Below are 19385 nucleotides of genomic sequence, written 5' to 3' on the forward strand. Positions count from 1 at the left end.
AGTAGTGTGTGGCCTCCACATGCCTGTATGCTCTCCCTACAACGCCTGGGCAAGCTACTGATGAGGCGGCAGATTGTCTCCTGAGGGATCTCCTCCCAGACCTGGAATAAAGCATCCGCCAACTTCTGGACAGTCTGCGGTGCAACATGACATTGGTGGATGGTACGAGACATGATGTCCCAGATGTGTTCAATCTGATTCAGGTCAGGGGAACAGGCGGGCCATTCCATAGCTTCAATGCCTTCATCTTGCAGGAACTCCTGACACACTCCAGCCACGAGGTCTGACATTGTCCTGCATTAGGAGGAACCCAGGGCCAACCGCACCAGCATATGGTCTCACAAGGGGTCTGAGGATCTCATCTTGGTACCTATTGGCAGTCAGGCTACCTCTGGCGAGCACATGGAGGTCTGTACGGCCTTCCAAAGAAATGCCACCCCACACCATTACTGACCCACTGCAAAACCGGTCATGCTGAAGGATGTTGCAGGCAGCAGATCGCTCTCCACGGCGTCTCCAGACTCTGTCACGCCTGTCACATGTGCTCAGTGTGAACCTGCTTTCATCTGTGAAGAGCACAGGGTGCCAGTGGAGAATTTGCCAATCCTGGTGTTCTGTGGCAAATGCTAATCGTCCTGCACGGTGTTGGATTGTGAGCACAACCCCCATTTGTGGATATCAGGCACTCAGACCATCCTCATGGAGTCGGTTTGTAACCGTTTTTGCAGACACATGCACATTTGTGGCCTGCTGGAGGTCATTTTGCAGGGCTCTAGCAGTGCTCCTCCTGTTCCTCCTTGCACAAAGGCTGAGGTAGCGGCCCTGTTGCTGGGTTGTTGCCATCCTACGGCCCCCTCCACGTCTCCTGGTGTACTGTCCTGTCTCCTGTTAGTGCCTCCAGCCTCTGGACACGCTAACAGACACAGCAAACCTTCTTTCCACAGCTTGCATTGATGTGCCATCCTGGATGAGCTGCACTACCTGAGCCACTTGTGTGGGTTGTAGAATCCGTCTCATGCTACCACGAGTGTGAAAGCACAACCAACATTCAAGTGACCAAAACATCAGCCAGAAAGCATTCGTACTGAGATGTGGTCTGTGGTCCCCACATGCAGAACCACTCCTTTATTGAGCGTGTCTTGATAATTGCCAATAATTTCCATCTGTTGTCTATTCCATTTGCACAACAGCATGTGAAATTGATTGTCAAACAGTGTTGCTTCCTAAGTGGACAGTTTGATTTCACAGAAGTTTGATTTACTTGGAGTTATATTCTGTTGTTTAAGTGTTCCTTTTATTTTTTTGAGCAGTGTATATATCTTACATAGTCTCCTTTATTATGTATATTGCCATCCCTTATTACACAGTGCCCTTTCTTATGTACAGCACCGTACCTTACGCATCAGATTATCTAGAGCCCTGTCTTTATTACATATCATCCTCTCTTGTTAGATATATAATGCATTGACTGCTGATGAAGCATGGCAAAGCGTCTTTTCTAATGGACTGATCTTCTGATCAGATGTGTGCTCCACCAGTAGGCATCTTAAATTAACAAAAGATGACTATGTAATAAAGAGAGGGCGCTGTGATTAACAAAAATGCGGTATGTAAGGGATAGAACTGTACGTAAGAGAGGACGTTTTATAATTACATTACAGTATTACTGCCCAACAAGGGCCCCCTCCACTTCTGGGTCCCAATGCAGCTGCACCAGCTATATGTCCGCAACTGGTGAAAACATCAAATGTGCCCAAAATGCTGTTCAGAGAATACTGGCCACAGGAGTGAAGACTTCCTTGGTCAGGCTGCCACAGAGGACCAGACTAGATGCCGGACCAGGGCAGTACACATATTTTTTTTCCAACTTTAGTACCCATTTTCCAAAGTTATTTGGGATAGGTCCTACACAGGTTGAAAATGTTGCACATTTACGCAGGGAAAATCTGCAACAGTTGCCAGTATCAGGCATATGGGTGGGAGATGTGCATTAACTGTCTCATTTCAAACAGATAAGATACTGGAAAGTGGGTGATAAAGAAGGTGCGGCTGATCGGGTGAGGTCAGAGAGCCTAGACACAGTTGCCAGAGTGAGTGGACTGAAGCCAAATACTCTTTACCATGTGACAGTTCGTGCTTACAATAGAGCTGGCACTGGACCACCGAGCCCTATTGCCAATGTTACTACTCCCAAATCACGTACGTATATCACCAAAAGAGTCATATAAATAATCTTATTCATTTTGTGTAAATCTTATGATCAATGTTATCATTAGATCATACACGATTTAGACTGTGCCTAGGAGAAACTAATCAATTGCAACTCTTCAGCTCCAAATAGACCCCCCGGCAATATTTCCTGGACACTTTCCCGTTCCAGTGTCAGAATTAAGTGGGACCCAGTGACATCAATGAAGAATGAATCTTCTGTAACTGAATACAAGGTATCCATTGTAAAGAGCAGTTAAGAATTCTCCCTTTGTGTTTTCTCCTTAGTTACAATTCAATTTCTTTGTGTAGATACTTTATATAGTCGATTCCCATTCAACTCCTGTCCTATATGTAACAAGCAAGACACAAGCAGAGCTGCCACTCTCCGAAGGTGCCGATCATGTGACTATTCAGCTACGTGCCACTGGATTAGGAGGAGATGGGATGTCAGCAGAGGTGCATATTCCAACAAATTCAGGTACCAATTATCTATATTAATAGTGCCATAATAAATCAAAGCTTGAGTTGTTGCGAACAGATTCGCAAAACCCGGTCTATCAGCCACATCAATAATCTGTGGCTGCTACCACGGAACTCTGATAAACACCTTATCCGAGGGCATCAGCAGCCCTTCTTTTGGTTACCAATCCTGGCGTGACTTCATTGTCACCTCTAAACAGAGCTTGTCACATAGTTATTTATACACAGTGCCTTATGAATACAGTATCGTTTCTCTGTCAAGCATTGAGTCAGGATTTGTGATGGTGCCCTTATGCCAGGCGGAGATCTGTCGAAAGAGGCAGATGGCACAGCTACATAATTGATAAGGTTAAAAAAAATGACTGGGGTCCTTCAGGTCCAATCTATAATCCTACTGTGTTGATTGGTGGATGCTAATTGCCCAATTTTGGAAGAAAAATTCTTTCCCAGCTCCAAACATAATCCAAAATAAATCCCTGGATCAAAGACTCATGTTCAGAAATCTATTACACCTAACATGTAATACTATATTTTTCAAGAAAGGCTTCAGGCCCTCTTTCAATGTACTTAAAGGCGTGGTCCACTACTGGGACAACCCCTTCTCAATCCATGTTCACTTCTTATAAAATAATAACACCTTACTCACCTCTGAAGTTGGTGCTGTTCCAGCGGTATTGGAACAGCATCAGAGGTAAGTATAGGTGTTATTATTTTATAAGGAGGGAATATGAACATGATGAGTCAGAAGGAGTTGTCCGGGTAGTGGACAATCAGTTTAAGAAGTAGAGATTTGGATAGTAGCCGAAAGACACAAGAGTATGGGAAAGTATAAGAGCGGAGAGAAGGTAATGAGTACAGGGGAGGATTTCATATAGAGATGAGATTGAGGACTAACACAATTTTGCTAGTTAGGCTTAGAAATATGATTTGTCACTGAAGAATGGGCATACATGCAGCATGGTTGCCCAGTGGTTAACACTGTAACCTTGCAGCACTGGGGTCCTGGTTTCAAATCCCGCCAAGGACAACACCTGCGAGAAATTTTCATGGATTTCTTACTGGTACTCCAGTATCTTCCTACACTCTAAAATCATACTAAAAGATCATTTAGATTTTGAGCCCCATTGGGGACAGTGATGATGATGTCTGTAAAGTGATGTAGAAATTGATGGCGCTACATAAGAAATAAAAATAAATATGGTAAATATCACTCTTCCCTGCATTATGCAAAAACAATATTTAATATAAGGCTAAACACATTACATATTTGAGAATAATTAATGTGGTCAGAAATATGGACGCTCTACTCATTCCAGAGCAAGCGACTATCAATGCCATTTTCTCAGGCTGGCCATACATATTGCATACATTTCTTTTCTGAATGCTTAAGCTGCTTTTACACAGTAAGATAATCATGAACGAATATTGTTAAAAATGCTTGTTTCACAATTATCTCGCCATGTAAACAGGCTGACGATCATCCGATGAACAAGCAAAATGCTCATTCATTGGGTGAAATGATCTTTTGCGCAGGGCAAAACATCACTGTTCTTGGCGGTCAATCATCCTGTGTAAACAGGACTCGCACTGCCGAAAGCTATGGCTTCATATGCGCTTTTAACTATCCATTATAGATCATTCAGGGTGCATCGTTTCCTTTGGTCCATTTAAACGACTGCCAATCAATAACATTTTACCGACTGGCAGTCGCATCATGCCGCCGAACTGTCCATGTAAACACACCCTCATCCTACTGGCAGCTACTCCTCCCAGCTTCACAAGGTATCTGTGCCTCCCATTGGTGAGGCTCTGATTGGGAGTCACAGGTTTTTATGGTAGCATCAAGTCTGGCAATTTCAGCCGTGATTGCTATCATGGTCCCCATACACATTAGACTAATGTCGGCCGAACCAGCCAATATCGATAGGTTCTGACGGCAGTGTAACTTATATGGGAGCATCGGCCAACTGATGGTCAGGAGAGATATCGATCGGGCATGACTGATTTCTGACTGCCGATCACATTGTTCTCCCTGAGATAAGCCACCAGCCAACATGTCAGTCCACTGCTTTCTCTTAGAAAGCCATCGGCTGAATGTGTGCTCCTGTATATGGAAGAGTTGGCCAAGATGGCCAACGTTCGAATGATCACCTGAAGCATCGTTCAGCCGACTGCCATCTAATGTGCATCACTATAAGACCATGGGTGAGAAAAAAGCAATGGAAAGTAGTTCTTTCCAGAAGAAGATTTCCAGATATTTACTTTTACCATATTGCCTGAATTATCAATAAATTCACCTTAAAGGTGTTGTCGACCTTTAATGCTAAAAATAATTTTTGTAATTGGGTTCTTCGTTTCTCTGCACATTCAAAGTTGATGTGGTTAGTGCTCATAAATCAGTTAAGAGGAGCTCAGAAAAAGACAAATGTAAGGCTGCCGTCACACTAGCGGTATTTGGTCAGTATTTTACATCAGTATTTGTAAGCCAAAACCAGGGGTGGAACAATTAGAGGAAAAGTATAATAGAAACATATGCACCACTTCTTCATTTATCACCCACTCCTGGTTTTGGCTTACATATACTGATGTAAAATACTGACCAAATACTGCTAGTGTGACGGCAGCCTAATAGTTACAACCTACTATACCATCAAAGCTGACTGACTGACAGATTTTCAATTAATTCATCCTGCAGATAGCAATAGACAGTGCAATGCACAGGTTGTAGTAGGCAAATTGTGCAAAATGTATAATGAAACCCAATAGCAAACTTTATTTTAAACCCTAATATGCATTTAAATAAAAAAAAATTGTTCCCAAAAGTGGACAACCCCTTTAATTTCCCATTATAGCCTTTGCTTATTATTAATTTATTTCTGTTCGTTGTTATATTAGTTTGTTTTTTTTCCACAGGAACCAGCATGATGGTCGAAAACTCTGCTCCTCAGAATTGCATGACTAAAACAGTCGCAGTCTTGGTCCTGATAAGGTATCTTGCAGTTTGAGGCATCATAACTATTACACTGAAGATGGAAGATTTGGCCTCACACTTCCCGGAAGATGAAAAACAGCTATCCCTAAAAGCAAAAGACGGCATTTTTCTGTAGAAAGCAGTTTAAGGAAAAAAAACTTGCTTGTACGTGCCCTCTAAAAGCAAAAGGGCATAGTGCCAGATGTGTTTTCCTAACACTGAAGTGGGATTTACTTTTAGAAGGTGGGGCGGGTGCAAGCACTTTTTGATGGGACACATTTGGGGATTTTGTCTTATGAAGCCATGTGTACATGCTTTATAAATAGCATTTTTTTTCTACAATTGCCTTTGGTTTTCTTCTTTTATCTCTTGCTGAAATGATCACAAGGTCAATGTAAAATATGTTGGTTATGATAATGGATCTTCGGGTATCTCTAGAAGGGACTAAAGCATATAATGGCTCCAATACTTTAGGATCTTGTGAGAAGGTAAGTTCTGAAAGAAAGTTGTGATTGGGAAATTTCGCGCTTGTATCATCAGCTCTTATGTTTTGCAAACTTTGAGCATCATTGATTTCAGTCACAGAACAGTTTTCAGTCAGGCTTACAGAAAACATTCATACAATGTGTAATAATTCAACCTTGTGAAAAATTAGCTATAAGGCCTCGTGCACATGACCGATTAATTATATTGCACTTGTGTCGATGATATTCTATGTGGCTGTGCATATGTCCAGTTTTTTTCCTCACACTGAGTGTTCCGAAGAAAAAAAATTGGAGACATGTCTGAATTTGAACAAAGTGTCAGGTGAAAATCAGCAATGCAAGACTATGGGTCTGTGAAAAACATTGGACCACTCTCTGTCCAATTTTTACAGAATGGAAAGGGTGGAGACATTTTTTTTTCTTCTCTCTCCACCCCAGACAAAAACTGATGCCTCTATAATCAATTTCTGATCAGAGTCTGATCAGAAAAATCGGATTATTTCTATAGTATTGAGAGAAAATGGTTGTGTGCACCTCCCCACAGAGGTAGTGGTTTTTCCATAGTCATTGAACCTGTGAACTACTGCAAAACACATTGTGCCTAATTCATCAAGACCGGCGCTCCTGATTCATGAATCTGTAGCGTCTGACAAGTGGTGTGCGCCATATCAGAAATCTCACTCCAGTCAGGTACCTGAGTTAGATTTCTGGAGTAGGGAACCCCACAGCTTTTGAATTAGACGAGCTGTGGTGTCCCACCCCACCTCACCACCATTCTGCCCCAACGCTGCCCATTTTGTGAGAACGGGGGGAAACTGACGTGAAAACGCCCAAAGTTGCAAGATTTTGGAGCAACTCCAAGTTGCACCTGAGTTTTGCAACTTTTCAAAGCTTTTACGCAAGAATTCTGGTGTGAAAGCTTTGAAAAATCAAGGCCAATGCATTTATAAGATATGGGGTCAAGTTGTGTTGAATTTGGAAAAAGATACAATGGAATGCTTGTTAGTGAAATGTCACAAAACCCCATATTTCTGGTCTGTGGACTAGGGACATTGTGAAGCTGTTTTAGGGTAAAAACTAAGGGAACCCAATAAAAGTGGCATACATTTAGACAGATTACTTTAGTGAAAGTAAATGGCGCACACCAGCTAAAAGATGCACCTTAAGTGGTGCTCGCATCTTAATGACCTTGGCGTATCTTACTACAGCATACCTTTTATCAAGAGTGGCATGCAATATGTTAATCTTAATTGAAATGGGCCTAAGGGTATGTGCACACAACATCTTTTACACCCCGTTGAACCTACATTGGTTTTGAAGCAGAAGACGCTTCCAGAAAACGCCAAAGGTGTTTTTCCTGAAGCATTTCCTTTGTGATCTTTGCAAGTGCTTTTCCACCATTTTATTTTAAATATTTTATTTCATATATAAGATACAGGTGCTTCCCACAAAATTAGACTATCATCAAAAAGTTAATTTATTTCAGTTCTTCAATACAAAAAGTAAAACTCATAATATATATTTGGTTGGCGCCTGTTCACACTAGCTTGGATGTGCTGGTCTTGTTCTCTATTCATATTATATAGAGTCATTGCAGAGTTATCTATTTCAAGTGTTTATTTCTGTTAATGTTGATGATTATGGCTTACAGTCAATGAAAACCCAAAAGTCACTATCTCAGTAAATTAAAATACTTTCCAACACCAGCTTGAAAAATGATTTTAAAATCCGAAATGTTGGCCTACTGAAATGTATGTTCATTAAATGCACTCAATGCTTGGTCAGGGCTCCTTTTGCATCAATTACTTCATCAATGCGGTGTGGCATGGAGGCGATCAGCCTGTGGCACTGCTGAGGTGTTATGAAAGCCCAGGTTGCTTTGATAGCAGCCTTCAGCTCATCTGCATTGTTGGGTCTGGTGTCTCTCATCTTCCACTTGACAATATCCCATAGATTCTCTATGGGGTTAAAGTTTGCTGGCCAGTCAATCACAGTGATACTGTTGTTTTTAAATCAGGTATTGGTACTTTTGGCAGTGTAGACAGGTGCAAATTTCTGCAGGAGAATGAATTTTCCATCTCCAAAAAGCTTGTCGTCGGGGAAGCATGAAGTGCTCTAAAATTTCCTGGTAGATGGCTGCACTGACTTTGGTCTTGATAAAACACAGTGAACCTACACCAGCAGATGGCATGGCTCCCCAAACCATCACTGATTGTGGAAACTTCACACTAGACCTCAATCAGCTTGGATTGTGTACCTCGCCACTTTTCCTCCAGACTCTGGGACCTTGATTTCCAAATGACATACAAAATTTACTTTCATCTGAAAACAGCACCCTGGACCACTGAGCAACAGTCCAGTTCTTTTTCTCCTCTGCCCTGGTAAGACGCTTCTGGCATTGTCTATTGGGCATGAGTGGCTTGACACAAGGAATGTGACACTTGTAGCCCATGTCCTGGATACCTCTGTGTGTGGTGGCTCTTGAAGCAATGACTCTAGCAGCAGTCCACTCCTTGTGAATCTCTCCCAAATTTTTGAATCGCCTTTTCTTAACAATCCTTTCAAACCTGCGGTTATTCCGGTTGCTTGTGCACCTTTTTCTACCACACTTTTTTCTTCCACTCAACTTTCCATTAATATGCTTGGATACAGCACTCTGAAGAGCCAGCTTCTTTAGCAATGACCTTTTTTGGAGTACCCTCCTTGTGGAGTGTGTCAATGACTGCCTTCTGGACATCTGTCAAGTCAGCAGTCTTCACCATGATTACAGAGCACATTGAAACAGACTTAGGGACCTTTTAAAAGCTTTGGAAGCCTTTGCATGTGTTTTTTTGTTAATTATTCTAATTTACTGAGATAGAGATTTGGTGTTTTCATTGGCTGTAAGCCATAGTCATCAACATTAACAGAAATAAACACTTGAAATAGATCACCCTGTTTGTAATGACTCTATATAATATACGAGTTTCACTTTTTGTATTGAAGAACTGAAATAAATTAACTTTTTGACAATATTCTAATTTCGAAAGAAGCACCTGTAGTTGTGACTTCCAAGTAGAAACCGCAAGAAGAATGAATTGGTCACTTCTTTTAACCACTTCACAGATTTCGAAGTAGGAAATGGATGAAAGAAGTTACAAAGGAAGGAACATATGTGCAGCAGGTGATTAAAAATTGCCAGGCATATATTGATTTGATATAGGAAAGATATATATCTTGGTACCGTGTTAGCCAGTAGATAGAAAAATATTTAGAATTGAGAGTCCTCAGTGGTTGATACCTTTTAATGGCTAACTGAAAAGATGGTAACAAATTGCAAGCTTTCGAGACTACTCAGGTCCCTTCATCAGGCATAGACTAATACAAATTCTGAAGAATCACATATTTATGCACAATACAGCCCAGAAATAATGCCATAGATAAGACAGGTGACGTGAAGCAGAACTACCATTATGTAAGAGTGATAAACAGTTGTGTCCATAAATATTTGAACCGTTCATAGATAAGGAGTGTGAATGTTTTAAAACTTCAAGACTTTTTCTCATACAACTGGATTAACATTCTTGCATCTGGCCTGCATTAGAGCTACAAAAGTCATCCATTTAGCCATGAGATCTGAATGTTCCAGAACTGAGGGCAAGTACATCCATTGCATAGTTGAAGGGTCAGTATTCCTCTCCCATAACGATCAATCACTTAGAAAAACGAAGACTAAGGGGTGATCTTATTTTAATGTATAAATATATGAGGGGACAGTACAAAGACCTTTCTGATGATCTTTTTAATCATAGACCTGAGACAGGGACAAGGGGGCATCCTCTACGTCTGGAGGAAAAAAGGTTTAAGCATAACAATAGACGCGGGTTCTTTACTGTAAGAGCAGTGAGAGTATGGAACGCTCTGCCGTATGATGTTGTAATGAGTGATTCATTACTTAAATTTAAGAGGGGGCTGGATACCTTTCTTGAAATGTATAATGTTACAGGGTATATATACTAGATTCCTTGATAGGGCGTTGATCCAGGGAATCAGTCTGATTGTCGTATGTGGAGTCAGGAAGGAATTTTTTCCCAAAAGTGGAGCTTACTATTTGCCACATGGGTTTTTTTTTGCCTTCCTCTTGATCAACATGTTAGGGCATGTTAGGTTAGGCTATGGGTTGAACTAGATAGACTTAAAGTCTTCCTTCAACCTTAAAAACTATGTTACTATGTTACTTCGGAGTTTTTATCAATTGTACTATTTATCACCTAATAAGCTATTTTTTACTCATTGGTCAGCCATGAGTGGTGTTTGATACCTTGTAACTAACATATTTCAAATACATACATTTCAGCAATTCATTGTAGCAATATGTGATGGGTCACAATTAGGGTTGAGCGAAACGGATCGTTCATTTTCATAAGTCGCCGACTTTTGGCAAAGTCGGCGTCTCATGAAACCCGACCCGATCCCTGTGTGGAGTCGGTCATGCGGTACGCGATCTTGGCGCCAAAGTCGCGTTTCGTATGACGCGTTTAGTGCCATTTTTTCAGCCAATGAAGGAGTGTGGGCAGAGTGATGACATAGGGGTTAGGGGCGTGCACGCCTATCATCATTTTATCGCTTGTGCGCAGCAGGGATTTGCAATGTGTAAAACGAAATTTTCGGGACTGGGACGGAGGGGAGGGAGAGAGAGAGAGAGAGAGAGAGAAAAAATATAAATAAAAAAATAATCCCCATTGACGTGCATAGGGTTTTGTGTTCTGGCCGATCCTCGACTTTTCGCAGTAATTGGCCGATTTCGCCCGACTCGACTTTTCAAAAAGTCGGCTTTTGCGAAACATGACTCAACCCTAAAAAAGTCAAAGTCGCTCAACCCTAGTCACAATCATTGTGCCCATTTGGAGCAGCCCGAATTTACAGATGGCAATCAAAATGTTAAGAGCACAATTAATATCTGTAGAAAAAATAAATTATGATACACCAGATTTTGTTTGTGCCAATTTCATCAATATAAAAAAAATTACTGATATTGAAAGTATGTATTACTAGAAAGTATAAGAACAGGCTTCCATGTAAGGCTGGTTTCACATTTGCGGTTGTGTCCGCAGCGTTTCTGACGCATACATCCACATGCGTCTTGATTTCACATCTTTTACATTGTAGATGCAGATGCATGCGTTTGTATGCGTTCGCCCGCTTTTGCTTACGCATGCGTTTTTTCGCGGTGTGCGGCGGGGTGCGGCCAACGCACCATGTTGGAATTTTTGAGGCGGCAAATTTCCGTCAAACATGCGCAGGCGTATGCATGTCTTTGCGTACGCATGCGTTCGATGCGCTTGGGTACTTCAGACTGTGCATGTCCAGGAACTGTTTTAGACACGCACATTGAGACACGCCCTCCTGGAAATATCAAACGCATTCGCATTAAAAGCGCAAACGCATGTAAAAATGCATTTTTTTTTCCAATCATGTATAAGCTGATGCGGATAAAAAATGCTGCATTTTTACTTGAGTTTGCGGACGATATGCTGCGGACTCAACCGCAAATGTGAACCTAGCCTAAGATCAAACTTCCACACAACATCCTCAAATATTAAACTAATTTCAAAACCAGTTACTCATGATAGAAATTAATTTTACATCAGCATTTTATTTATGTACTATTATAGATTATTCTCTGGTTCTGGAAAGGTTGCTCCAATGTCTCAAATTCATTTCTTCTTGGCAATCAGTGTTGATTTAGAGAATAGGATGGGTTAAGTAATTGCTCACCAAGTACGTATGTATGTTTGATGACGTTTGCCAATCCTACAATTCAGTAGAGTCCTCATTTTTGGATCTAAAGTTGCATCGGCAGAACACTAAAACAACAATCCCTATTAGTATTCCTATAGCACTCCCAATTACTACATAGGTGGATGTTCTGCCATACTTTTCAATTAATTTCTTTGCACCCAGTGAATTATGCTCTTGTGCCAAAGCTTCCAATTTGGTTTTGCTGATGACGTTCTTGTCGAAGTTGATATCAATAATGCCAGGGGTAATGACCCTAACCGCAAAGTAAATGCGTTTGACTATTTTCATATCCCCGTTTCTTTGAACATCACAGCGATACGTTCCAGCATCTTTTTCCTGTATGGATTGAAATGTGATGGAGGGATTCCTAACTTTCAGTGTTCGGAAGTAGTTATCATTAACGCTCACAATACCGGCTGCTTTCTTCCAGTAGTAAAACTTGAAGTCACCGATAAAATTGGAGGATGTTGGAATCTGACAGTCCATAGTGAGACGTTCACCATCCCTCAAAGTGTACACTTTTGTACCACACAGCCAATTACTCAGACATTCCACCATCACCACCTCACAGTTTGTATGGACGCCGGATCCGTCCACAAGGCACCGTTTTTCTCTCTTGCTGCCTGTTCCACATGTCACGCTACATTCTGTGGTTTCTACGACGGCCCTCATAGAGACACCTTCCCATTCCTGTGGTATCGTCACAGTAAAAAACTCTCTGGTGTCAGAAATGGTGATCTCAAACAGGATCAGAAACAAGTAGGACAGTATAACCATGTCTTGTTTTCTTAAACGATCCATAATGAGTCCTCTAAGTTCTTCTTTAAAAAAAAAAATCTACATTATGACATCATAATTGATGAGAATAAGATGCAATGCATATAAAACTTAAAGGGGTTGTATGAGAATAGAGAATGATGACTGCTATACTTTGGAAACAGCGCCACTCTTATTTATGGTTGTGTTTAGTATTGCAGCTCACTTTCATTCATGTAAATAGGGTAAAATGTAATAATGCACACAGTCCACAGACAAGAATTACAGCTTCTAATTTAAAAAAAAAAAAAAAACGTGATTTTACGTACAGAAACTTTTTTTTAAAAAAAACGTTACCTAGAGAAACATCACCCTATCATGTGAACACCGGTGGTTCATGTAAAAACTGAAGCTTTACAGTTTTTTTTAACCCCTTAATAACCGCAGATACGCCTTTTTACGGCGGCAGTTAAAGGAACTTATTCCTTAGGCCGGCGTCACACTAGCGAGTTTTACGGACGTAAGAGCGCAGAAAATACGTCCGTAAAACTCGCCAAACAAACGGCACAATTATTCTCAATGGGGCTGCTCCTATCAGCCGTATATTACGGTTCAGTATTATACGGCTTTCTACGGCCGTACAAAATCGCAGCTTGCTGCGTTTGTCAGCGTATTGCGCAAAAAAACGCCAATGAAAGTCTATGGGGGCGAGAAAAATACGGATTCCACATGGACCAGCAGTGTGACTTGCGAGAAATACGCAGCAGTGTTAGTGAAAAGCCAGTAATACAATTGCCGGCTTTTCATTTCTCCTTCCCAAACCCGACAGGATATGAGACATGGTTTACATACAGTAAACCATCTCATATCCCCTTTTTTTTTTGCATATTCCACACTACTAATGTTAGTAGTGTGTATGTGCAAAATTTGGGCGCTGTAGCTGCTAAAATAAAGGGTTAAATCGCGGAAAAAATTGGCGTAGGCTCCCGCGCAATTTTCTCCGCCAGAGCGGTAAAGCCAGTGACTGAGGGCAGATATTAATAGCCAGGAGAGGGTCCATGGTTATTGGCCCCCCCGTGGCTAAAAACATCTGCCCCCAGCCACCCCAGAAAAGGCACATCTGGAAGATGCGCCTATTCTGGCACTTGGCCACTCTCTTCCCACTCCCGTGTAGCGGTGGGATATGGGGTAATGAAGGGTTAATGCCACCTTGCTATTGTAAGGTGACATTAAGCCAGATTAATAATGGAGAGGCGTCAATTATGTCACCTATCCATTATTAATCCAATTGTCTGAAAGGGTTAAAAAACACACACACACATTATTAAAAATTAATTTAATGAAATAAACACACAGGTTGTTTTAATATTTTATTGCTCTCTCAATCCACCTAAGACCCTCGCTTGGCAAAATAATAAACCCACAATATACATACCCTCTGATGAACCGTCACGTCCCACGAGGTAATCCATCTGAAGGGGTTAAAATATTTTACAAGCAGGAGCCCTGCTAATGCAGCTGTGCTCGTGCTTGTAAGCCCCGGCGAATGAAGGAAATGTAGGTCAATTACCTATAGTTACCTTCAGTCGCGGTGATGCGCCCCCTGCAGGTTGTCCTCATGAACTGCAGCCTGGGAACTTTTTCCCACGCTCCAGGTCATATGAGGACATCCACCAGGGGGCGCAGAAAATATCGCAGTACGGATGCCATACGGATTACATACGGAGGATGCCATGCACAAAATACGCTGACACACCCTGCCTACGGAGGACATACGGATCACTATTTTGGGAACATTTCTCCGTATTACGGCCGTAAAAAACGGACCGTATTGTCTTACGCTGAGTGTGACTCCAGCCTTAGAGTGAGTCACTTTTTAAGGGCACTGAGAAATAAGGTTATAGCGCCCCCCAGTGTTGGAAAATCTCCCGGGTCTCGGGTAGCTGAGAGCCCAGCGAACATGATTCGGGTCTGTTTTTACCATCCCCAGACTCGTGATCACTGTTATTCACGGAATAATGGCAATTGCAAAAAAAAGGTCAGATTTCCCATTTATTTCTCTCTCCTCTGATATGATCTAGCATACCAGAGGAGAGAGAAATGGGGTCCCCCGAGCCTCCCCACCAGTACCTCAGGTGTCCCTGGACCATCAGGCTCTGTCCCCCGGCCCCTTCTTCCTGGAATGCTCAGTGTGCCCGCTGAGATCTGTCGGCCGACACCCAGCAACAATAGGATATTTTCCCTATTGGCCCTATCATCACAGTGATCAAAATAAAAAAAAAATAGTAAAGCAAACCCCCGTTTATCACCCCCTTAGTTAGGTAAAAATAATAAAATAAAAAAACATTTTTTTCCATTTTTCCATTAGGGTTAGGGTTGGGGCTAGGGTTAAGGTTGGGGTTAGAGCTGAGGTTAGGGTTGGGCTATGGTTAGGGTTTGGGCTAGGGCTGTGTTGGGTTTAGGGTTGTGGCATTGGGGTTAATATGATTGTTAGGGTTATGGTTGTGGTTGTGATTACGGTTAGGGTTGGGATTAGGGTTAGGGTTGTTTTGGGGTTATGGTTGGGGTTAGGGCTGTGTTAGAGCTGAAGTTAGAATTGGAGGGTTCCACTGTTTAGGTACATCAGGGGGTCTCCAAACGCGACATGGCGTCCGCCATTGATTCTACTCAATTTTGCATTCAAAAAGTCAAACGGTGCTCCCTCCTTTCTGAGCCCTGCCATGCTCCCAAATAGTGTCTTTCCCGCCACATACGGGGTATCGGTGTTCTCAGCAGAAATTGCACAACAAATTTTGTGGTCCATTTTCTCTTGTTACATTTATTGTGACAATAAAAAAGTTTGGGTCTAAAGAAAATTTTTGTGAAAAAAGTAAAATGTTCATTTTTTTCCTTCCACATTGCTTTAGTTCTCGTAAAACACCTGAAGGGTTAATAAACTTCTTGAATGTGGTTTTGAGCACCTTGAAGGGTGCAGTTTTTTGAATGGTATCACTTTTGGGTATTTTTTGTCATATTGACCCCCCAAACTCACTTCAAATGTGAGGTAGTCCCTTAAAAAATGGTTTTATAAATTTTGTTAGAAAAATGAGAAATCACTGGTCAACTTTTAACCCTTTTAACGTGCTAACAAAAAAATTGTTTCCAAAAGTGTGCTGATGTAAAGTAGACATATGGGAAATGTTATTTATTAACTATTTTGTGCAATATGACTCTGATTTAAAGGACAAGATTAAAAGATTGAAAATTGCAACATTTTCAATTTTTTTGCCAAATTTCCGTTTTTTTCATATATAAACGCAAGTCATATTGTAGAAATTTTACCATTAACATGAAGTACAATAAGTCATGAAAAAACATTCTCAGAATCAATGGGATCTGTTGAAGCGTTCCAGAGCTATAACCTCATAAAGTTACAGTGACAGAATTGTAAAAACTGGCCTAGTCATTAAGTACCAAATTGGCTCTGTGACTAAGGGGTTAAAGATAATCATCACATAAACTTCACGTATTAATCAAGAAAAGTATTTGTGAGGTCAGACACTGATGTTTAATGAGAGGACCTGGGTCACAATCTCTTCTAGTTTATCCCAAAGATGTTGAGTAGAGATGAGCGAACATCGTCGACTCCCTCCTTATTCAGGTACTCCGCAAGCTATAGCGCTTACCGAAGAAGCTGCATCTGCAACCCGGATACCTGGAGAGCTCCTGATGATCAACTGTTCGGCACCGCAGCTGCATGTGTTGCAGCTGCGTGACAGTCACAACACACAGGTTCTCCATGTATGTGTTGTGTCTGTCACTCAGCCGCGACACAAGCAGCTTCGGTGCCGAACAGTTGATCATCGGGAGCACTCCTGGTATCCGGGTTCCCGATGCAGCTTCTTTGGTAAGCGCTAAAGCTTGCCAAATAAGGAGGGATATGACGATGTTCGCTCATCTCTAGTGTTGAGGTTAGGCTTTTTACTGGAAAGTCAAATATTTCTACACCATGTTCACCCAACCCTGTCTTCATGGACCTTACTTGGTGCACAGGGGGACAGTCAAACTGGAGCAGAAAGGGCTTTCACCAAACTGTTCCCACAAAGTTGATGGCATTTTTATGCTGAAGCATTAACCTCTTCAGGACTGGCCATTTTTATTTGCATTTTTACCCCTTCCCGACATGCACCATACATATACTGCTCTGCTCCGCAAAGAGTAGTATATGTACGGTACACCGATCGCACGGCCTCTCGCTGAGTGCCGCGGAGATCGGATGTGGGTGTCAGCTGTATGTGTTAGCGGACACTCCGCAGCAACACCCACAATCAGTGCTAGCACCAATGGCGGGCAATTAACCCCTCTAATACCGCTGTCAGTAGTGACAGCATCATAGAGGAGCATCGCACAGGGAGGGGGTTCCCTGCGCACTTCCATCAGGAAAATGTGATGCAATCACATTGTCCTCATGGTCTCCATGGAGACCCCCCGGTACCAAGATGGCCGCGGGGTCCTTCCGGATCCTGCAAGGAAGGTGGCTTATAAGCGCCTGCTGAGTGCAGGTGCTGGCATGCCTCCTTCCCTGCCTGTCAGATCCTGATCTGATACTCTGCAGTGCAGAGTCAGAACAGCGATCTGATGTTATATAGTGATGTCCCATACTGGGACCATGTAAAAAAAGTTTTTAAAAAAATATTAGAATGTGCAAAAAAAAAAAATTCTAAATCCCTGAAGAAAAAATACCGTAAATATTTTTTCCAATATACATTTATTTATGTAAATAAAAAAAACAATAAAAGCACATATATTTGGTACCGCTGAGTCCCTAACGAACTGCTCTATAAAACTGTGCCACTAGTTAACTAGAGAGTCAGCGTATGGGGAGTGCAGAATACTATAGAGTCTACCTATGGAAGGGTGCATTATACTAAAGAGTCTGTCTATGGAGGGGTGCACTATACAGTATGGAGTCTTCCTATGGGGCGTGCATTATGCAATATAGAGTCTGTCTATGGGGTGCATTATACTATATAGAGTCTGCTTACAGGGGTGCATTATAAGTTATAAAATCTGCCTATGGGGAGTGCATTATACTAAACAGAGTATTCCCATGGGGAATGCATTATAATATAGAGGCCTATGAGGAGTTGATTATACTATATGGAGGCCTATGGGGAGAGCATTATGCTATATTGAGAACTATTTGTTGCATCATACTATATGGAGACTATCTAGGGGGTCATCATACAGTGTGGAGATTACAGTGAGGGAGCCATCATACAGTGTTGGAGACATTAAACAGTTTGGTGGCTACTAAGCAGTCAGTATACTGTGTGGGTGGTACTATACAGCTAGAGGTCATTATACTGTCTGTAGGGTAAAGGTACCGTCACACTAAGCGACGCTGCAGCGATACAGACAACGATGCCGATCGCTGCAGCGTCGCTGTTTGGTCGCTGGAGAGCTGTCACACAGACCGCTCTCCAGCGACCAACGATGCCGAGGTCCCTGGGTAACCAGGGTAAACATCGGGTTGCTAAGCGCAGGGCCGCGCTTAGTAACCCGATGTTTACCCTGGTTACCAGCGTAAAATGTAAAAAAACAAACAGTACATACTCACCTTCGCGTCCCCCGGCGTCCGCTTCCTGCACTGACTGAGCGCCGGCCATAACAGCAGAGCGGTGACGTCACCGCTGTGCTGTGCTTTCACTTTCCGGCCGGCAGTCAGTCAGTGCAGAAAGGAAGCGAACGGCGGGGGACGCGAAGGTGAGTATGTACTGTTTGTTTTTTTACATTTTACACTGGTAACCAGGGTAAACATCGGGTTACTAAGCGCGGCCCTGCGCTTAGTAACCCGATATTTACCCTGGTTACCATTGTAAAACATCGCTGGTATCGTTGCTTTGGCTGTCAAACACAACGATACACGGCGATCTGACGACCAAATAAAGTTCTGAACTTTAATCAACGACCAGCGATATCACAGCAGGATCCTGATCACTGCTGCGTGTCAAACACAACGATATCGCTAGCCAGGACGCTGCAACGTCACGGATCGCTAGCGATATCGTTTAGTGTGACGGTACCTTAACTGTACAGGGTGGAAACTTGGGACATTATTAAATGTAAAGTGGGCACTGATTGTTATAGGGGAACTCTGGTTACTGTGACTGTCAAAGGGGCACACAAGGTATTATTACTTTCTAGGAGGCAAAATGTTAGCACTGTTTTCTAGGGCACTTGCACATGGCATTACTATATTCCAGAAGGTTGATTTAGAATTTAGAGGGCACACAGTACCACACAGTAGGTTCAGTAATAGGGACACATACAGCAGCATCGGCTCAGCATTGGGGTATCAGCAGGATGAGGAGTTTGTGCAGGTTGAGAATAGATGGTGAAGGGGCTGGAATATGAAGTGAAATGTGTCTTTGTTGTAATCTCTGCAGCCGAGTCCTGGCTAAAAAATGGTCATGTCAGTCTATGCTAGATGGAAAAGACGGGAAAACAGAATGATTCCATCAGAAAGAATGTCAGCTGTAAGTCACCATCTATAACTATGCTGTAATCTCTTATATTTTCTGCAGGACTTGTATTTACCATTGACCATATGGCGGTAATAGTGTTGGTTTTCGTATAGAGATTATTTTCAGCAACAACCCAGTCATCTGCTGAGGTTCTCGTACATCCATTATTAGGGTGCGTCACTGAGTTGCAATCAA

At 42.2% G+C, this 19385-nt stretch overlaps 2 protein-coding genes across 3 annotated transcripts in view; one reads left to right on the forward strand and one right to left on the reverse strand.

The window, feature by feature from the left end:
• Positions 1-6002, forward strand: part of CNTN2 (contactin 2) — a 94439-nt gene extending 88437 nt beyond the window's left edge. For both annotated transcript variants that reach the window (XM_077295069.1, XM_077295070.1), the window contains exons 20-23: positions 2013-2199; positions 2332-2444; positions 2521-2689; positions 5605-6002. In XM_077295069.1, the coding sequence (XP_077151184.1) occupies positions 2013-2199; positions 2332-2444; positions 2521-2689; positions 5605-5696 (561 nt within the window). In that variant the 3' untranslated portion in view covers positions 5697-6002. The remainder of the gene's footprint in view (positions 1-2012; positions 2200-2331; positions 2445-2520; positions 2690-5604) is intronic.
• A 5938-nt stretch (positions 6003-11940) lies between these two features.
• Positions 11941-12729, reverse strand: TMEM81 (transmembrane protein 81). Its single transcript, XM_077299140.1, has one exon. It carries the CDS (start codon positions 12727-12729, stop codon positions 11941-11943), a length of 789 nt encoding a protein of 262 aa, XP_077155255.1.
• Positions 12730-19385: the final 6656 nt, after the last annotated feature.

Source organism: Ranitomeya variabilis, chromosome 3 (genome assembly GCF_051348905.1).
Source record: "Ranitomeya variabilis isolate aRanVar5 chromosome 3, aRanVar5.hap1, whole genome shotgun sequence".
NCBI classification, from domain to species: domain Eukaryota; kingdom Metazoa; phylum Chordata; class Amphibia; order Anura; family Dendrobatidae; genus Ranitomeya; species Ranitomeya variabilis.